Below are 16,605 nucleotides of genomic sequence, written 5' to 3'. Positions count from 1 at the left end.
TTACTTCTCAGGCCTCTCGGCCCCTCTGCAAAGTCTACGGGCTTGTCCTCCTCTCTCCATCTTACTCTGGCGCACATTTCCACCATTCGTGGGCCACGAGTCCACCAGGTAATCTGAGGCCGGAAAAAAAAAATCTCCCATTACCCTGTTATTTGAGCAATAATAAAGGTACGTGCAAAGTGCCATGGTGCCAGAGAAGAGGCCTTGAAGGTTATCCTGGCGGAAGCAACTTTTATCTGAGCCTTCCGGGTGGACACAGGAAAGGGCAATGCCTGCGAAGAGACTGGTAGAGAAACGGCCGGTGGGTAGGAATGCAGACTGAGCTCAGGGGAGGGTGCACGGAGAGGTGGAGAGGAAGCTAGGAAGTAAGGCTAGAGTAAGGGGAGGGGGCTTAGAATGGAAGGGGGAGATAAAGACAGATTGGGCAATGGGGAAAGGGAGGAGGCACAGACACAGCTGGAGGCCAGTGCAGGAAGGGCTCAGACGCTCACAAAGGCACTGGTCTGTCAGATTTCAAGCACTACGCATAGTCATTCAAAGCCAGGCAGGAGGACTGCAGGCATCTGAATTTCTCGGGGGTCTAAGGTGTAGATTCCTGAACCCCGCCCCTGCCCTGGAGAGTCACTCTGGGATGAGGTCCAAGTATTTAGCCTTGACCCAAACCTTTTCTGTCTCTTGCCCTACCACCCGTGGATCTGAAGGGTGAGAAAATGTGAGAATCTCTCCTTAACCTAGGAGCTGAAGGGCAAGGCATTTAACAGGTGTGGAAAATAGAGGCTCCTATTTGCCAGATAGGAATTTTGATTTATCCTTAGCAACCACCCTGAAGGTAAGCACCATTGTTATCCCCATGGCATAGATGATAAAACAGGCTTAAGAGAGGTTAAGGAACTTGGGGGCCCAAGGCCATACAACTCATAATTACTACAGGTGGGATCCTCACCCAGCTCTGATTCTAGCTGGAGAACTAGCATAATTCAGTGGCCCAGCAAGCGGGCTTTGGAGCCGGGAATGCTTAGGTTTGAATACCGGCTCTACCCCATACTGTTTTCTAGGCCTTCCCTAAGACAGCGCAGGGCCCAGCACAACCCAGCAAGTGTGGGCCTGAGACCACTGCCACAGTCAGTGGTTTTCATAGGCCCCTCGAGATGGCACCAGAGATAGAAACTTCTAAGTTTGATTGGTGGTTAGAAAAGAGAAGTAAATCACAACACGCTGAGGCCCCTCCGCCTCAGGCAGAGGGGCCAGAGTGTGTGACTTCCGGGAAGTTCCCCAAACTATCTGAGCCTCAGTTCCTCATCTGTAAATTGGGGAAAATATCAGTTGCCATGAGGATTAAATAAGATAATATCCTCAGGACGGTTTCTGGTCTGAAGTAAGCACTTGAGGATAACTAGCTATATTATTATTATTATTATTATTATTGTTGTTACAGTTTTGGCTAATTCGTACCTACCCAGTTCAGTCAGATCTCCGTTTTCTAACTGGTCTTTGAGCACTGGAGTGAGAGCCTCTCTTGTTTGAACCCCAGATGTATGCTTACTTGGTCTCTGACCGAAATCATCTAAGCAGAACTAATGCCACCATTTCTTTTGAAACCGGAATAGGTAATGTTCTCATGGCTTCTGTTGCAGGAAGCTGGTTCTTCCCACTCTCTTTAAAAAATGGATTTAAAGGGTTCGTAAAAATTATGTGTCAATTCTATCTCAATAAAGTTGGACACAAATACAGCTTTGAGGTGCCGTTGACAAAAGAATGGACTCTTTAAGCCTCCCAAATGTTATCACACATAGTTTACAGTTCAAATAGTACGAAATGAAGTGGTGAGGAAACAGAATGACCCGCAGCAGCTTCTTGCCTCGACCATCCCCACCCTCCTGGGCCAGCTCGCCAGTCCTCGGTCCTCCTTACCTCTCGCTGGATCTTCTGGTGCTTATCTCCACCTATCTTGTGTTTCTAGCTCTTAATTCTTCCATTTAAAAGAGTTTTTTAATTTTTTTTTTTTTTTTGAAAGAGAGAGAAGGAGAGAGAGAATCCCAAGCAGGCTCTGCGCTGTCAACACAAAGTCCGATGCGGGGCTCGAACCCACGAACCGTGAAATCGTGACCTGAGCTGACGTCAGACGCTCAACCGACTGAGCCACCCAGGTGCTCTGATTCATCCATTTTAGACACTATCTGTGGACTTCCTAGCAACACAGGCAAGGAGTTAGGTCTTTAACACCCCCCCACCCATTCCATTCTTGGGGTTTAGTTTTGTCACTCTTGCCCCATGATTGATAGTGGTTGCAGAATTGTGACTAGGTAAGCATTGTTCACCGCAGAGCTTGCTCATGTAGTCCGATGGCACTCGTTTCTGTCCCCTGACCCCCCGGGGTTTAAATTCTTCTCCTTCTCTTTCTGTGCTGCCCGCCACGATCACTCCTCCACTCCGCTCCAGTGCTCTGGCATGACAGTTAGTGCCGTTTCCCTCGGCTACCTCCTTGACCTGTCATACGCTGCTGTCCTGGAACCTTCCTTCGCTGCTTCCTGGGCTGGGGTTTTCCTGGCTCCCTTCTCTTCTTGCTTTCTTTACTCTCTCTCTTAATCTGCAGTTAAGAATCCCTTTCTAATATTAAAAAATAGAATGGTCTTCGGACCTGCTCGTGATCGTAGGGATCCTTTCGATATCTATTAATTGGGACAAAAAATACAGAAAGACCAAAAGTTACTATGAAGGCACTCCTGCTCTTAAGTGAATTTGTGTTTTACTCACAATAGCATCTATGAACGTGTGAAAGCCTGTTCAAAGTTTAGGCTTAGGGTTAGTTCAATCTAGCCTCAATGTCTGGTCTTCCATTTGTCACCTCGCCCCCTCAACTTGCCGTGAGACAACCCCCTCTCTTGACTTTCTATTCAGTTCCTGTGCCCTAGCAGAGACTTAAGTACTGGTGTAAGGCCCACCTTGCAGGTGCACGCTGACCATGGCTGGCCAATCAGGGTCTCCTCCTGCCAGATACAGGGTCCAAGCAGACCAATCAGAGGCTTTTTGAAGACTGGCTTTCCTTTATGAGGCTTGCTCAACCTCAGTGGAGAGTTGGAGTTACTAACGACTATCTTTGCAGTCTTGGGGCATCCATCCTGAAGCCTGAAGCCGTCATGGAGGAAAGCACAACTGAGGGATAGTTGGGGAGAGAATGACGTTTGAGCGCTAGATGCGGCCAGCTTGAAGATCTTAGGCTTCCCGGTTATGTGAGCCGATACACCGTATGACATTTTTGGCTTAAGCATATTTTAGTTGGATTTCTTTCACTGGGAGCATAAAGAGCGGCGACTGATATCCTGTCTTTGTGAACTTGGGCAGGTTATACAAGCGGTGCGTACAGACTTGGACCGTGACAACGCAGCTCCCACTAGGTCCCCTATGGCTGCCCTGTTATCAGCCTGAGCCTGAGACAGCTTGACATTGAATAGCCCGTTTTAGGGACTGGAGGAAACGACTTACCATGAGTCACTGCCCTAAAATATGCTTTCTACCCACATGCCCGGTGCCTGGAATTCTGTGGTGATGGTGGCATTCCTCAGGGTTAACCATGGCTCTCTTCAAACGGTTCTCCTTTGGAGTGTGAAGTCTGCGATATTTAACTTGTGGAAGTCCTTTCTTCTGGAGGTCCCTCTGGCAGGCAGTGGATCCAGGATGCGGTGTAGACAGACCTCGGTACACATCTCAGTTCCCAATGGCACAGTCCCTTTGCAGCTTTGCGGGCAAACCCCTAGCACTGTGTGCTGACCTTTAGGAGGTCAGTCTGTATCACATAAGGAATCCTACGCAGAGAGTGAAGAAATGGTCTCAGATTCACCCAGTAATCTCCCTGAGTCAGCCCTGAGGGCAGGGCCTGGCCCTAGGCGTTGGGAAGAGGAAGGAGATGTGATTCTTGTCTTGTCAGGGCTCCTGACCTAATAGAGAACTGCGGTTGAGTCTTCACATGGACGGACGCTGTCTTTCACTCTGCGCCATTCGTAGGTGACGCCTAGAAGAGCAGGGCCACCGTGTTGTAGCCTCTGACCCAGGACTCTGTCACATTCTGGGAGAGAGAATTATGGGCCCTCCCCGCATCCCCGCTCCTGCTGTGTCTCCTCGTGGCCACAGTGTACTTTCCCATCCCCTGGCTTGGGGCTTGGGGCTGGTTCCGTGCTTAGGCTCGAAGAGGCCCGATGGCTCTTTTGCTTGCTCTCTTACGCTTCTCTTGGGTAGCCGCTGCCTCTTCAGCCTGGGTCCCGGCAGCAACACAGGGAGAAAAGACCAGCAGTGAGAAGCAGCGCCGATCCAGCCAGCAGGGCATTAAAGTACAGCGGTAACGGCCAACCTGTGAGAATCGGTTTCCCAGCCTCCTCTGAGTTTTGAGGATGGTCTATTAGCACTGTTGTGGCAAAAGATAACAGATACATGGATTCCCTCCGTTATCAGGTTACGTACAGGTTCAGCTGCTGCAGTAGAGACCCAACACAACAGTGGTTAAGTGATTTTTTTTAATTCTTTTTTTTTAATCCTTTTTTTCGGGGGGCGGGGGGGAGAGTGCAAGCGGGGGAGGGGCAGAGAGAGTGGGGCAGAGGATCCAAAGCGGGCTCTGTGCTGACAGGCTGACAGCACAGAACCCGATGTGGGACTCAAACTCACGAACCCCGAGATCGTGACCTGAGCTGAAGTTGGATGCTTAACCGACTGAGCCACCCAGGCGCCCTTTAATTCCTTTGTTTTTAAATGTTTATTTATTTTTGAGACAGAGACAGAGATTGAGTGGGGGAAGGGCAGAGGGAGACACAAAGTCTGAAGCGGGCTCCAGGCTCTGAGCCGTCCGCACAGAGCCCGATGTGGGGCTTGAACCCACGAACGGTGAGATCCTGACCTGAGCCGAAGTCGGACACCTAACCGACTGAGCCACCCAGGCGCCCCAACAGTGGGTTAAATTAAAAAACAGCTTCTTGGGGGCACCCGGGTGGCTCAGTCGGTCAGGTGTCTGACTTTGGCTCAGGTCACGATCTTGCCGTTCATGGGTTCGAGCCCCACGTCGGGATGTGTGCGGACGGCTCAGAGCCTGGAGCCTGCTTCACGTTCTGTGTCTCCCTCTCTCTCTGCCCCTCCCCTGCTCATGCTCTGTCTCTGTCTCTCAAAAATAAGTAAACATTGAAAAGAAATTTTTTTAAGAAGCAGCTTCTTGATCTCTCATATGATAATCCGGTTAAGTACTGGATCTGGGGCTGGTTCGGTGGCTCTTATGTCAGGGAGCCAGGCTCCTTCTGTTTTCCTGCTCTACCACCCTGGGGTGTAGCCCTCATCCAGACGAGGCCTTTGTACCGTTGAAATCTTCATTTCCTCCACAGTGTGGCGCCAGACCGCTCTCTGCCGCTGCCCTGGAAACACACGCAGCCTAAGCACCATTCCTGCCTCTGCTCTGGGCCTCGGGACTTTTCTTCTTCTTGAATGAGTGTGCTCCCGCCCCCCAGCTGGTGCTCCACGCCATCCCCCAGGTCTCAACAACATACCCCCACCAGGACCACAGGAGCCAGAGCTGGTCGTGCCTGGTGGTCCTCAGGACTGAGAGGCCCTGACCTCCGTGGGGGCAGGAGCCGGCCAGCATGACCACCATGCTGGAGTCCCGACGGGACTCCCAGGTTAAGAATCCAGTTGAGCCTCCTGGTCATCCTCAATCTGCTCTGCCCTTCGTCTCCCACCCCCAAATCCCTGCCGACCTCCAGCCCTGAAGAAGCCGGAGAACCTCTGCTTCCCCCACCTCCCCGTCCGCCTTGTCCTACTTCAGTCGTTTGGTGAGCATAAAAAGGCCTGTCAAAGTGGTCCCTCTGTTTGGGGGATGGGCTCAGGAGGGGTGGGCATGTGGGTTCGGAGGGTGACAGATTCTTTCTCCAAATGCTCGCCAGGCTCCTCCGAGCCCTCTTCTTGATTCGACCTTGCTTGGCCTGTGAAGGCGAACAAACACGGACGTGGTTGCTGGCAGCTCGTGGCCGCATCCCTAGTAGGACCCTAGCCTCCCTTAAAGTGCCTGCCTGCAAAACTCCTGGCTGTCTAAAGGATTGGCTGCTGAGTCCAGCCAATGCCTGAAGATCGGGCCCCTGTCTCCCAGCTTCTGTGAGAGGGCAGGAGCTTAACTTTGAGAAGTGTCAGCAAAGCCAGATGGGTCTCATATGGGCCAGCGTCGCCTTCCTGCTTTTTGTCATCTTTCACTTCTGATCATAGAGCCCCCCACTCATTCCCTTCCCTAGTCCCTCATTCTCCCTGTGAAATACCCCATCACCTCTGTAATAATCCCAGTCGGGTGCCTGCTCACGATGAACCCTTTCCCCTACGGCACTGCAATACTATGTTACTGACTGAAATCTGTCTGGATTACTTTAAGTAGTGTCTGCTTTTGTTTGTTTTCATCAGGGGAGGTGTGCAGGATCAGCCTTTTAATTTTTTTATTTTTAATATTTATTTTTGAGAGAGAGGCAGGGTGCAAGCAGGGGGGTGGGGGAGGGGCAGAGAGCGAGGAAGACACAGACTCCAAAGCGGGCTCCAGGCTCCGCGCTGTCAGCACAGAGCCCGACGTGGGGCTCAAACCCAAGAACCGTGAGATCATGACCTGAGCCGAAGTCGGTCGCTCAACTGACTGAACCACCCAGGTGCCCCAACAGCCTTTGAAATTAAATTATTTTCAGGATCAGCTTTTTAAGTAAGCATCCCAGGGATGTTTGCGTATAGAGGTCCAAAGGCTGTATTTTGAGAAATCATGTTTCCCTGTGGAGATCTTTTCTCTGGCAGCCCTTTTGAATGGGGGCTATGTTTTCTCAGATACTGCATTGCCAATAGTCCATCCAGCTTTAATTCCAGTGAGAACGTTCCAGAGATGAAACTAAGAATCAACGCCAGGCGCTTCTCCAGTCACCTCTGGGGTTGAGTGTATGTCGTCAGCATCTAGCGCCTCACCTGCTGCCCAGCTAGAATGACACCTTTCAGGGTTTCTGACTTAGGAACACGACCACCAGGTTACTCCACGTGGACACCACCCCCCTTTTACAAAGCCTTTGAACACCCACCCATCAGGAGGGGTTTGCTGGATGATGTTGGTTGGCTCTTGACACCCATTTCTAGCCCCTTCTTTGCAGGTCCTGGAAACCCACGAACCATCGTTGACAGATTCCCTCGACAGCAGAATTGTGCCAATAAAGCGTACCTGTGTGAAATTTGGAAGGCGGAGGTGGAAGGAGGTGGAAGCCATGCTTTTCTCCTCTGTAGCAGCAGACATGCGGGCCGAATGTTGGAGTCCATACTCCCCACCAGTCAGGCTTGGGGCCATGGGGCTGTAGTGACCCCGGCAGCGGCTTCCCGAAGTTTCCTGACCGAGTGGCAGCAGCAGCTTTGAATCTATGGAGAGCAACTGTGGTAAAGTAACCTGAGAGCTAGTGGTGCGATTCCCCCCTGGCCCTGACCTTCACCACCGCGAGCCCCACCAGTGGTGAGCACCAATTGCTTGTATGACCTTTGTGTGTGTGTGTGTGTTTGAAATATCTAGAATGGTTTGTTTTCCTGGCTATGGTAGTTTTAAAATATGTTCACAAAACTGAGGGTTGATGGGGGGTGGGAGGGAGGGGAGGGTTGGGGATGGGTATTGCGCCTGGGTGGCTCAGTTGGTTGAGCGTCTGACTTTGGCTCAGGTCATGGTCTCACCATTCATGGCTTCGGGCCCCGCATTGGGCTCTGTGCTGACAGCTCAGAGCCTGGAGCCTGCTTCAGATTCTGTGTCTCCCTCTCTCTCTTGTTCTCTCTTCAAAATAAACATTAAAAAAGATGTTTTTTGAGGAATAAATGTTTATTGTTGTTTTTAAAAAATTTTTTTAAATGTTTATTTTGGAGAGAGAAAGAGACAGAGACATAGAGTGCGAGTGGAGGGGTGGCAGAGAGGGTCATAATCTCGTGGTTGGTTCATGGGTTCGAGACCCGCATCGGGCTCTGTGCTGACAGCTCAGAGCCTGGAGCCTGCTTCATATTCTGTGTCTCCCTCTCTCTCTGCCCGCATGCTCTGTCTCTCTCTCTCCCTCTCTCTCAAAAATAAACATTAAAAAAATTAAAAGAAATACGGCAAGGTAGCATTTGAGACTGATAAGTATTGTGCAAATTTGAGGTCGTGTTATAGAAACAACATTTTCTAAGCTTCACTTTATGAACCACATTTGAGCTAATGGAAATATTCCAAAATAGGAGAATGGAGTTGCCTGGAATCCCGGCCCACACTTCGGGAAGCCCAACTATGCACAGATGGGTCTTCTTGGTTTCTCGTCAGCTCTGTCTCTGTGTCCACCTCTCTTCTTCAAAAAGTCACCACCGGCCCCCGCTCCACCCAGCTCATGAAGGAGTTTGAGCTGGCATGAGGAGTTTCTGCCCTTGTGACCTAAGAGTGACTAAAGGGCCTAGTACTGCGCCTGGCTCAAAGCAGGTGCTCAACAAACAGTAGCGGCCACCATCCTCATCGTTATAATTATTGATTCTTTGATGGTAACCATGGCTTAGACGTCTCTGTACCCCTGCACCCTGCAGCAGGGCAGTATAACCGTCAGCAGGCTTTGGAGTTAACAGGCCTGGATTAAACCCCTACCTGGCAGTTTTGGATTTGCGGCCTTGGGCACCTGAACAGGGTACCTACATCCTTTAAGCCCTGTCCCCTTATCTGCCAGATGGGGATAATAAAGTATGTTTTCACGGACTGTTGGGCTAAATTAAGACTGCAAAACACCCAACCCAGGCCTTGACACCAAGTAAGCAAATAGTAAACTAGGTGCTGCTGCCGCTTCCGATTACTGTTACTCTCTAGTCTTGTGCTTTCAACACAGTTATTTGTTGGCTCACTGAAGTCACCACACAGAGACAGACACTTGGTGGCCGTTCTCACTAAAACGCTGGGGGAACGGGAGCAGGCACCAGGAGAACAGGTGTCCTTGCCCAGCAGCAGCAAACTAATAAAGCCGAAGAGGCACTGATGGGCCAATCACCCCGCTTGGAACCGTTCCTACCAACCCTGCCAAACCTGCTGGGCTGTGCCCCAGTCCTACTGTCCCCTCGGGGGACTCTGTTGGTGGCCAGCGGTTGGTGCCATATTCCATCACCTATCGCTAAGCCACCAGCATTTATTTGGGGGCATTTAAAGAGATTGTCAGGGGCGCCTGGGCGGCTCAGTCGGTTAAGCATCCGACTCTTGACTTCAGCTCAGGCTGTGATCTCACGGTCGTAAGATCGAGTCCCTCGCATCGGGTTCCACACTGAGCACACAGCCCGCTTGGGACTCTTTCTCTCCCTCTCTCTCTGCCCCTCCCCCCTTGCTCTCTTTCAAAATAAACAGACATTAAGAAAAGAGATTATCAAACCTTGTTAATTCAGGATTTCTTTTATTCACTACTGTATTTTGACTCTGACGTCCTTTTTCTAAAACCTGTCATTCATGTACTCAGAAAGCATAGATGACTTCATTATTTTTAATGTTTATCTATTTTTGAGAGACAGTGTGTGAGCTGGGGGGAGGGACAGAGAGAAAGGGAGACAGAGGATCTGAAGTGGGCTCTGTGCTGACAGCAGAGAGCCCAATGCAGGGCTCAAACTCCCACACCATGAGGTCACGACCTGAGCCAAAGTCGGATGCTCACTGGACTGAGCCACCCAGGCACCCCGACTCCTCCCAACATCCTAAATGTGACTGGTTAACGCCCTCCTCTGCAGAAGTGGAGGGATGTTTGCGTCTTCTGCACGTTGTGCTGCATTATCTCTTGGAATCGTGCAGCCCTGATCTGAGCTGGGTAGGAAAGCAGTGGTAGGTGTGGTGCTGGGCTGAACTGGAGAGAGCCCAGCCGCACGCATCCGACCCTCAGTGGGGTCAGCAGAGGCTAGTGGGGTACAGGTGAACAGTAAGTGCCCCCACCAATAAGTTTTCTGAAATAAAGGCCTGAGCAGGGCAGTCCTGGGTAATTACTGCTCTCACACATTCTTTACTCTAACCCTCCAGCATCTCCCTGCTAGCTCTCTGAGGGTGGGGACTTTTTTTTTTTTTTTTTAAAGAAAACAAACAAAAAAACCCAATGGGAATTATCTACTAGCTTGTAAGGTTGAGGAACACCCTACTTCCAACTACACATTTTGTGTCTGAGTTTGAGCTCTTGGGAAGAAAGACAGGCCTCAGCCCTACAGTGGAGGTCGGCTCAGCGATCCAAATATTCTGGCAACCCCAAAGACCTCACAGAGGGGCCAGAGAGAGATGATCCTCTATGGGCAGGGGGTCAAGCGCGTTGTGAATAACTGGTATTTGGTGAGCCAGGGGAGAGAGCACCAGAATAGGCTGTTAATTAACTTAATAGTCTAAGCCCCTTGAAGATACGTTTTCCAGTTTCCAGAGACTGACCGTATCAGGGAAATGACGGAAAGATGCCCCGTTCACCCTACTTTGCCCATACTGTGTCTTGTGGAAATACTGGCTACCACGAGGGACTCTGGCTTCAGTCCTGCTTCTCTCGCCTGTGGCCCCTGTTGTCTGTAGATAAATATTTAACCGTTTACGTTTTAATTCCTTACCACGTGGCTAGAATTGGTTATGGATTTATACATTTTAATATGAGAAAAACAAGTATTTTATAAGCAATGCTGAGAAGCCAGTATCGGAAAGTAAACTTTGTAGGTGGCCTGAGGCAGGACGGCGTTCACTCTGTGACAATCTCACATGCTGTCTCACTCTCGTCACCCAGCTCTTCAGTAGTGGAATCTGTGGTCCGAGTCTTCTCTGCTGTGGCTTTGCCAGCCTCCCTGGGAAAAGGAGAAGAATGCCAAGGCTTTGACTCTCGAAAGGAACAATTCAACTCTTCATAATTTCCTCGTTTTAGAGAAAATCTTCCCCAATCACGTACCCTAGTTCCATCTTGAAAATCTCATCTTCATCAGAAGAATCCTTGTCGTGTAGCTTCTGTGCCATGTTTTTCTTGCGTGTGGCATTGAGGGGTCTGTACATGTCCCTAAGCCAAAGTGGCCGCCTTCTCCAGAAAAAGCCCTCCTAGAAAACAGAAAGGACAACGTTAGGTCTGTTTCCCCTGCCTTCTCCAGCCACGGTACTTTATCCTCCTCAGATTTACCTGATTGTCACTTTCCTCTGAGCATCTCTTACGCAGCAGAGATCCAAAGAAGCCCCTTGAAGGAAACACACACACACAGACAATTAGTGATTCGTACCATTTTCCATGCCTCTCACAATGTATTTCTCCAGTCTTATTAGCAAGCAAAATCAACACAGACCTGGGATCTCAGAAATAATTCCATACATGCTGGGCTTTCAGAATTTTCCTGTGTCTGTCCATAATGGCCCCACAGTGTCCCTGGGAGACCTTTGTATGTAACTTGACATGAAGTATAGGCAGGATTTTCACCCTGCTCACCTTCTGGCCCTTGGCCAAGTGCCCTTGTGCAGTCAACAAACTGGGTGACCACACGGCAGAAGCACCTAACTCTCTCCAGAAGCATTTTACATCAGTCCCCGCCAGGCTTAGCCTCACAGGCATCATTTGCTGGCGGGTGGGGAGGTGTTTCTATTTTCCTAGCTGCTTTACCTTACAAGATGAATCGCACCGAGTGAATGCCTGAGTCCAACCAGCAGTTATCTAGCTCACTGACTTTCACACTGCAGGCAGATGAGTGAGTGAGTCGTGAAATCACCTGAAAACACACGGCTAGCGCTAAAACACAAAATACTCTTTTTGAATACAAATGGAATAGGGGGTACCTGGGTGGCTCAGTCAGGTGAGCAGCCCAAGTCTCGATTTTGCCTCAAGTGATGATCTCACAGATTGTGACATCGAGCCCTGTGTCTGGCTCTGTGCTGATAGTGTAGAACCTGCTTGGGATTCTCTCTCTCTCTCTCTCTCTCTCTCTCTCTGCTCCACCCTCCCCCCCAAATAAATAATAAACTTAAAAAAAACAGAACAGAAAGAATCAGAGTGTATGGTAAGTTTGTTTTAGAAGGTACTTATGTCTATACGGTATGTGTGCACTGAGTTGTGACATAAAATGCAGTTCACAGCCCAAGAACAGTGTAGTCAGAGACGTGCCCAACTGGAAAGGAACCATCTTCTTTCTGGTTCTAGTGGTACTAGTGATACAACCGTCCGGCAAGATATCTTCCTTTTCTCCTTCTCCATCTCATTATTATAAAAGGAAGAGATAAATGATTATCTAAGGTCTCTCCCAGTTCAAATTCTATTGGGTCTGGATAAAGGGAATGGAGAGCGGGGCCTCGAAAACCAGAAGGAGGAAGAAGGAAGTTTTCCCCCTACTTTACGGGAGGGACTCATGTATTCTACCTTCCATCATGCTTGAAGACTAGCCCCTTCACCCCACGACTTTTGGCCCTCCCTATCCCTTCTCCAGAGCCTCTGAGAAGGTCTGTGGCCAGGCCTGATGCCCACCGCCAGCGGGAACGGGTCTGAACATTTCCACCCCCGTCCCCCCACGATCTTTCTTTAAAGGTCTAGTGAGCAGGTGCTCTGTGCCAGTCCCATTCTAACTCGGGTTTGGCTGGGCAGCTAACTTTGCTGGATCCAGGCAAAGCATTAGGCCAAATATGTATTCTTTCTGCCTTTGGTGATTTCCTGGCTGTAAAACAAGGGGATTGAAATAGATGAGTTTGAAAATCTAGTTCTAAAATTCTACTTTAACGATTGCCAGACTAATATTTACCTTGAGCTTCCTTCTTTACCTTCCTTGGCTGCTGTTCTATGAGAATAAATCTGTTTTGGAAGAAAACATGATCACAGTTACCCATCACAATAACCACTCCCTCCACATCTTTATTCATTCCTTTGCATTTTAGGTCTTATCTACCCAGTGAGATGATAACTTTTCCTAGGACAGGAATTTGTTGAATAGTCCTTTGACTCTTCAATAACACCTAACTCGCGTGCAGCTGGTAATACATTTTACTGACTGCCTCAGATAACATTCAACAGGTAATTCCTAATAAAAATTCTTGGGAGGAGGAAAAGAAAAGTGTCTACCAGAAACCTAAACAGCAGCACTGTTTTAAAATCAAGGACAAGAGTAGGATGTCTGTTATCACTGCTGCTATTCATTGGTGTTGAGGAGGTCCTAACTGATGCACTGGGGAAAAATGGAGTCGTGGAAAGGAAGAACTAAGACATATTTGCATATGAAATTACAGACAAACTAAAAGGCCCAAGAGAATCAACTAAAATTTTGTTGGAAGAAACATGAGAATTCAGCAAGATGGCTAGATATATATAAAATCAAGAGATCAACATGTAAACCTCAATGACTTTCCTATGTTCCATAAATAATTAATCAAAAGACGGAAGAATTATCCCATTTACAATTATCAATAAAAAGGCATAAAGTACCTAGGAATAAACTTAGCAAAGAATGGGTAAGACCTATGAGATGAAAACACTAAAGCTCTTCTGAAGGACATTAAGAAGAAACGAATACGTGATGTGAGACACTATTTTCCGAGAATAGTGTAAAGATGTCAGTTCCCTTCAAATTAACCTACAAATTCGGGGCAATCCCATTCAAATCCCAAGACAGTTTTTCAAACAAAAACTGGCCAGCTGACATTTGGTAGAGAAAATGTGCAAGCATAGCTACAAAATGGATGAAGAAGAAGATCACAGAGCAGACGTTAAAATACGTTCTTACAGAGCAACTGCAGTTAAGTATGTAGCGTGATACTGATACAGGAAAAGAAAACCAGGTTGATAGAATAGAGTCCAGATAACACTAGTATTTTGGATCCATGAAGAAAGAATGAACCATTCAATAAAAGATTTTAAAGTAACTGGATCTTTATGCAAGGGAAAAAAGTTAGATCCCCTACCTCGACCGTACCAAAACACCAGACAGATTCCATACAGATTAAAAATAAATAAATCACAACAAATATTATAAGAGTACAGAAGAAAATATCAGAGACTATTTTTATACCATGAGGCGAAAAGGCCTTGTTAACGAGGCCCATGTCCCATAAGCCATGAGGCAGATATGGTGACGGACTGTCCACACCCCCTGTTCATCGTAGTCCTTGCCCCCTTGATCCCCTGGATTGTTTGTCCTCTTCCTGTTGATTTATAAAACTCTCTTCATATGAAATATATTAATCCTTTCAAGGGCTTTCACTGAATTTCAATGTTTCAAATATTTGTCAGTGTTTTTATCGTGAAGGAGACGGAACAGTGGGATAGGAGCACAGGCTGACTGCAGGCACAGCTGGGTTCTGCTTTGGGTTTTGCCACAGGGGCCTTAAGCTGATCCCCTTCTATGTAGGAAAGAAGGATGGTGATATCATCCTCACAGGACTGTGGGGATTAAATCAGATGTCTGGTTTATTCCAAGCAGAAATCAGACAAGACGATCAAATCTATCAAATGTTTCTGCATGTGGTATCAGGTCACAAAGCTTTTTCTCACCACAAGATTATAAAAGTATTGATTCTGTTTTCTTCTAGCACTTTGATGGGTTCCTGTTTCTCTTTTTTTACATGTACTGAAATATGTTTTTTTAAGGTGAGAAATAGGGATCTGTTGTTATTTTCCTCCCAAATAATTAAGCAGTTGTTCTATTACCATTTATTTATTTTCTTCCACTGATTTGAATACTAAAAGGTAACATTTCAATGTTTATTTATTTATTTTTGAGAGCGACAGAGAGAGAGAGTAAGAGTGAGAGAGGGGCAAAGAGAGAGAGACACACACACAGAATCCAGAGCAGGCTCCAGGTTCTGAGCTGTCAGCACAGAGCCCAACACAGGGCTCGAACTCCTGAACCATGAAATTATGACCTGAGCCAAAGTAGGACGCTTAACCAACTGAGCCACCCAGGCGCCTCTAAAAGGTAACATTTTAAAAGTCCTAGTCACCCACGGATCTGTCTATTGCTGGACTCTGTAGGCTACTTCACATAAATATTACGTTGCATTATTCCTCATTGTGAAATTGACACAATGCCTCATCTCTTCCTTTGAACATCATTATTGTCCACTACAGGAAAAAAACTGCATGGTCTCTGACCTCAAAAAGTGTATCATCTAAGTAGGGAGAGGAAATAATGAAACCACATAAAAAAAATATAAACACAAGGTTAAACCACATAGGAATTTAAAACAGCAATAGGAGTTTATAGAACTTCCCAAAAGCAAAAGGCTGCAGGCCACCTCAAGATGCAGAGTACTGACTGGACAATGGCCAATGATTTCTCTTCCCAGAGGTCATGGTAAGTTGACCCCACGCTAGTTCCTAGGCTCTTAGGCTGAGAAATCAGACTCTGATCTCATCAAGAGAGAACGCACTTCTTTCTGCATGGAGGCAATATCACCTTACCAATGTCACAGGATTGATCAAAATCAGAATGTCAGGTCATGACTTGACAATAAGGAAAACATCCATTCCACCCATTCCACAGATAGGGCATCTGTGTCCACATGATTGGGACTCCTGTCTCCTGTGGAGACAGGCCTCTGTGGCACACTGAAGTATAATCAGAAGGCTATTTGGTGAGAAGAGAAGTGGAAGAAAAGTAATTAGCTGAATCCAGTGTTTCATGGAAAGGACGGAGGTAGCTAGATCCATCCATCTGCCCCGCGGGCACAGCCCGGCTGGTGGGCCTGACTCTCATCTGCTGCCTGAGGTGCCATCTCTACTCTTAGGCAAGGCTAGGTGGGCACTGCCCATGTTGGTCTCTTCCTCACCATTTCTATGCTTTTACTACTGACCAACCCTCCAGAAGACAGACATGTTTCTCCTTAGCAGTTAATACATCCAGTCAGGTTTTACTCAAGTCTGATAGACCAGGAAGCCTTACATATCTCTGCTCTGATCCATGACCCTGATATTTCTCTCTTGAGGAGCTGCCTTTTAACAAACTGTTTAGCATATTTTTGTTATCAGGGGAGGGGAATGCGTCACTGCAGACCCTAAGAAATGGTGACAATCTCACAGAAGGACTAGGTCCAGGAGTATTACAGTATTCGGGGAAGGCTTTGTGAAGAAAGATGAACTCGAGTTGGCTTTTGAAGGCTCACGGGACTTCCACCAGCAGAGTGAAATAAAGGAATTTCAAGTGGGCAAAGTCACCAACAAAAGTAGGAATGGGCATGGTCTGACTAGGGGATGGTGAGGGGCTGCTTTGGCTGAAATGGAGGGTTGCCATGACAGATGGCAATATAGATATAGATATAGATATAGATATATATAGATAGATAGATATAGATATAGATATATAATAAGCATATGTATATTTGAATAAATATATTGAATATATATTCAATTCATACATAATTGAATAAAAGGTAAACAGGCAAGCTCCAGGAATAGGCAACTGTAATTATGACACGCTCTGAGTAGCCTGATGCAGGATTTTAGCTGCAGGGTTTTAACTGAACCTGTTTACACAATGCCTTGCGAAGTGGAGGAGAGAGCTGTAGGCACATCTAATTAATCAACAAGATGACACTTTTATCTCTAAGCCATGCCCTTTCTTCCAAGATGACTGATAGCTCCATGAGGGTGAAGACTATTTCTCTCTCATCATTTTAGCCAA

General features: G+C 47.6%; 1 protein-coding gene and 1 long non-coding RNA gene across 3 annotated transcripts in view; one reads left to right on the top strand and one right to left on the bottom strand.

The window, feature by feature from the left end:
• LOC122212778 overlaps positions 1-9,559 on the top strand; it is a 152,277-nt gene extending 142,718 nt beyond the window's left edge. Inside the window, exons 5-7 of the long non-coding RNA XR_006199299.1 lie at positions 6,826-7,019; positions 7,140-7,489; positions 8,233-9,559. This is a non-coding gene — a long non-coding RNA (uncharacterized LOC122212778). The remainder of the gene's footprint in view (positions 1-6,825; positions 7,020-7,139; positions 7,490-8,232) is intronic.
• The window catches only part of LOC122212774 (leucine-rich repeat-containing protein 37A2-like), a 158,731-nt gene that overhangs the window by 127,355 nt on the left and 14,771 nt on the right, over positions 1-16,605 (bottom strand). The window contains exons 6-9 of one of the 2 annotated variants that reach the window (XM_042926741.1): positions 12,736-12,785; positions 11,139-11,193; positions 10,917-11,059; positions 10,605-10,815 (exon numbers count right to left, since the gene is read on the bottom strand). The exons of the other annotated variant lie outside the window; for it this stretch is intronic. Of the exons in view, the coding sequence (XP_042782675.1) occupies positions 10,713-10,815; positions 10,917-11,059; positions 11,139-11,193; positions 12,736-12,785 (351 nt within the window). The 3' untranslated portion in view covers positions 10,605-10,712. Of the gene's footprint in view, positions 1-10,604; positions 10,816-10,916; positions 11,060-11,138; positions 11,194-12,735; positions 12,786-16,605 lie in introns of those variants that run through there. 2 annotated transcript variants of the gene reach the window in all.

This window comes from Panthera leo, assembly GCF_018350215.1.
Source record: "Panthera leo isolate Ple1 chromosome E1 unlocalized genomic scaffold, P.leo_Ple1_pat1.1 chrE1_random_Un_scaffold_50, whole genome shotgun sequence".
NCBI lineage: Eukaryota > Metazoa > Chordata > Mammalia > Carnivora > Felidae > Panthera > Panthera leo.
This window is presented reverse-complemented; position numbering and strand designations above follow the sequence as displayed.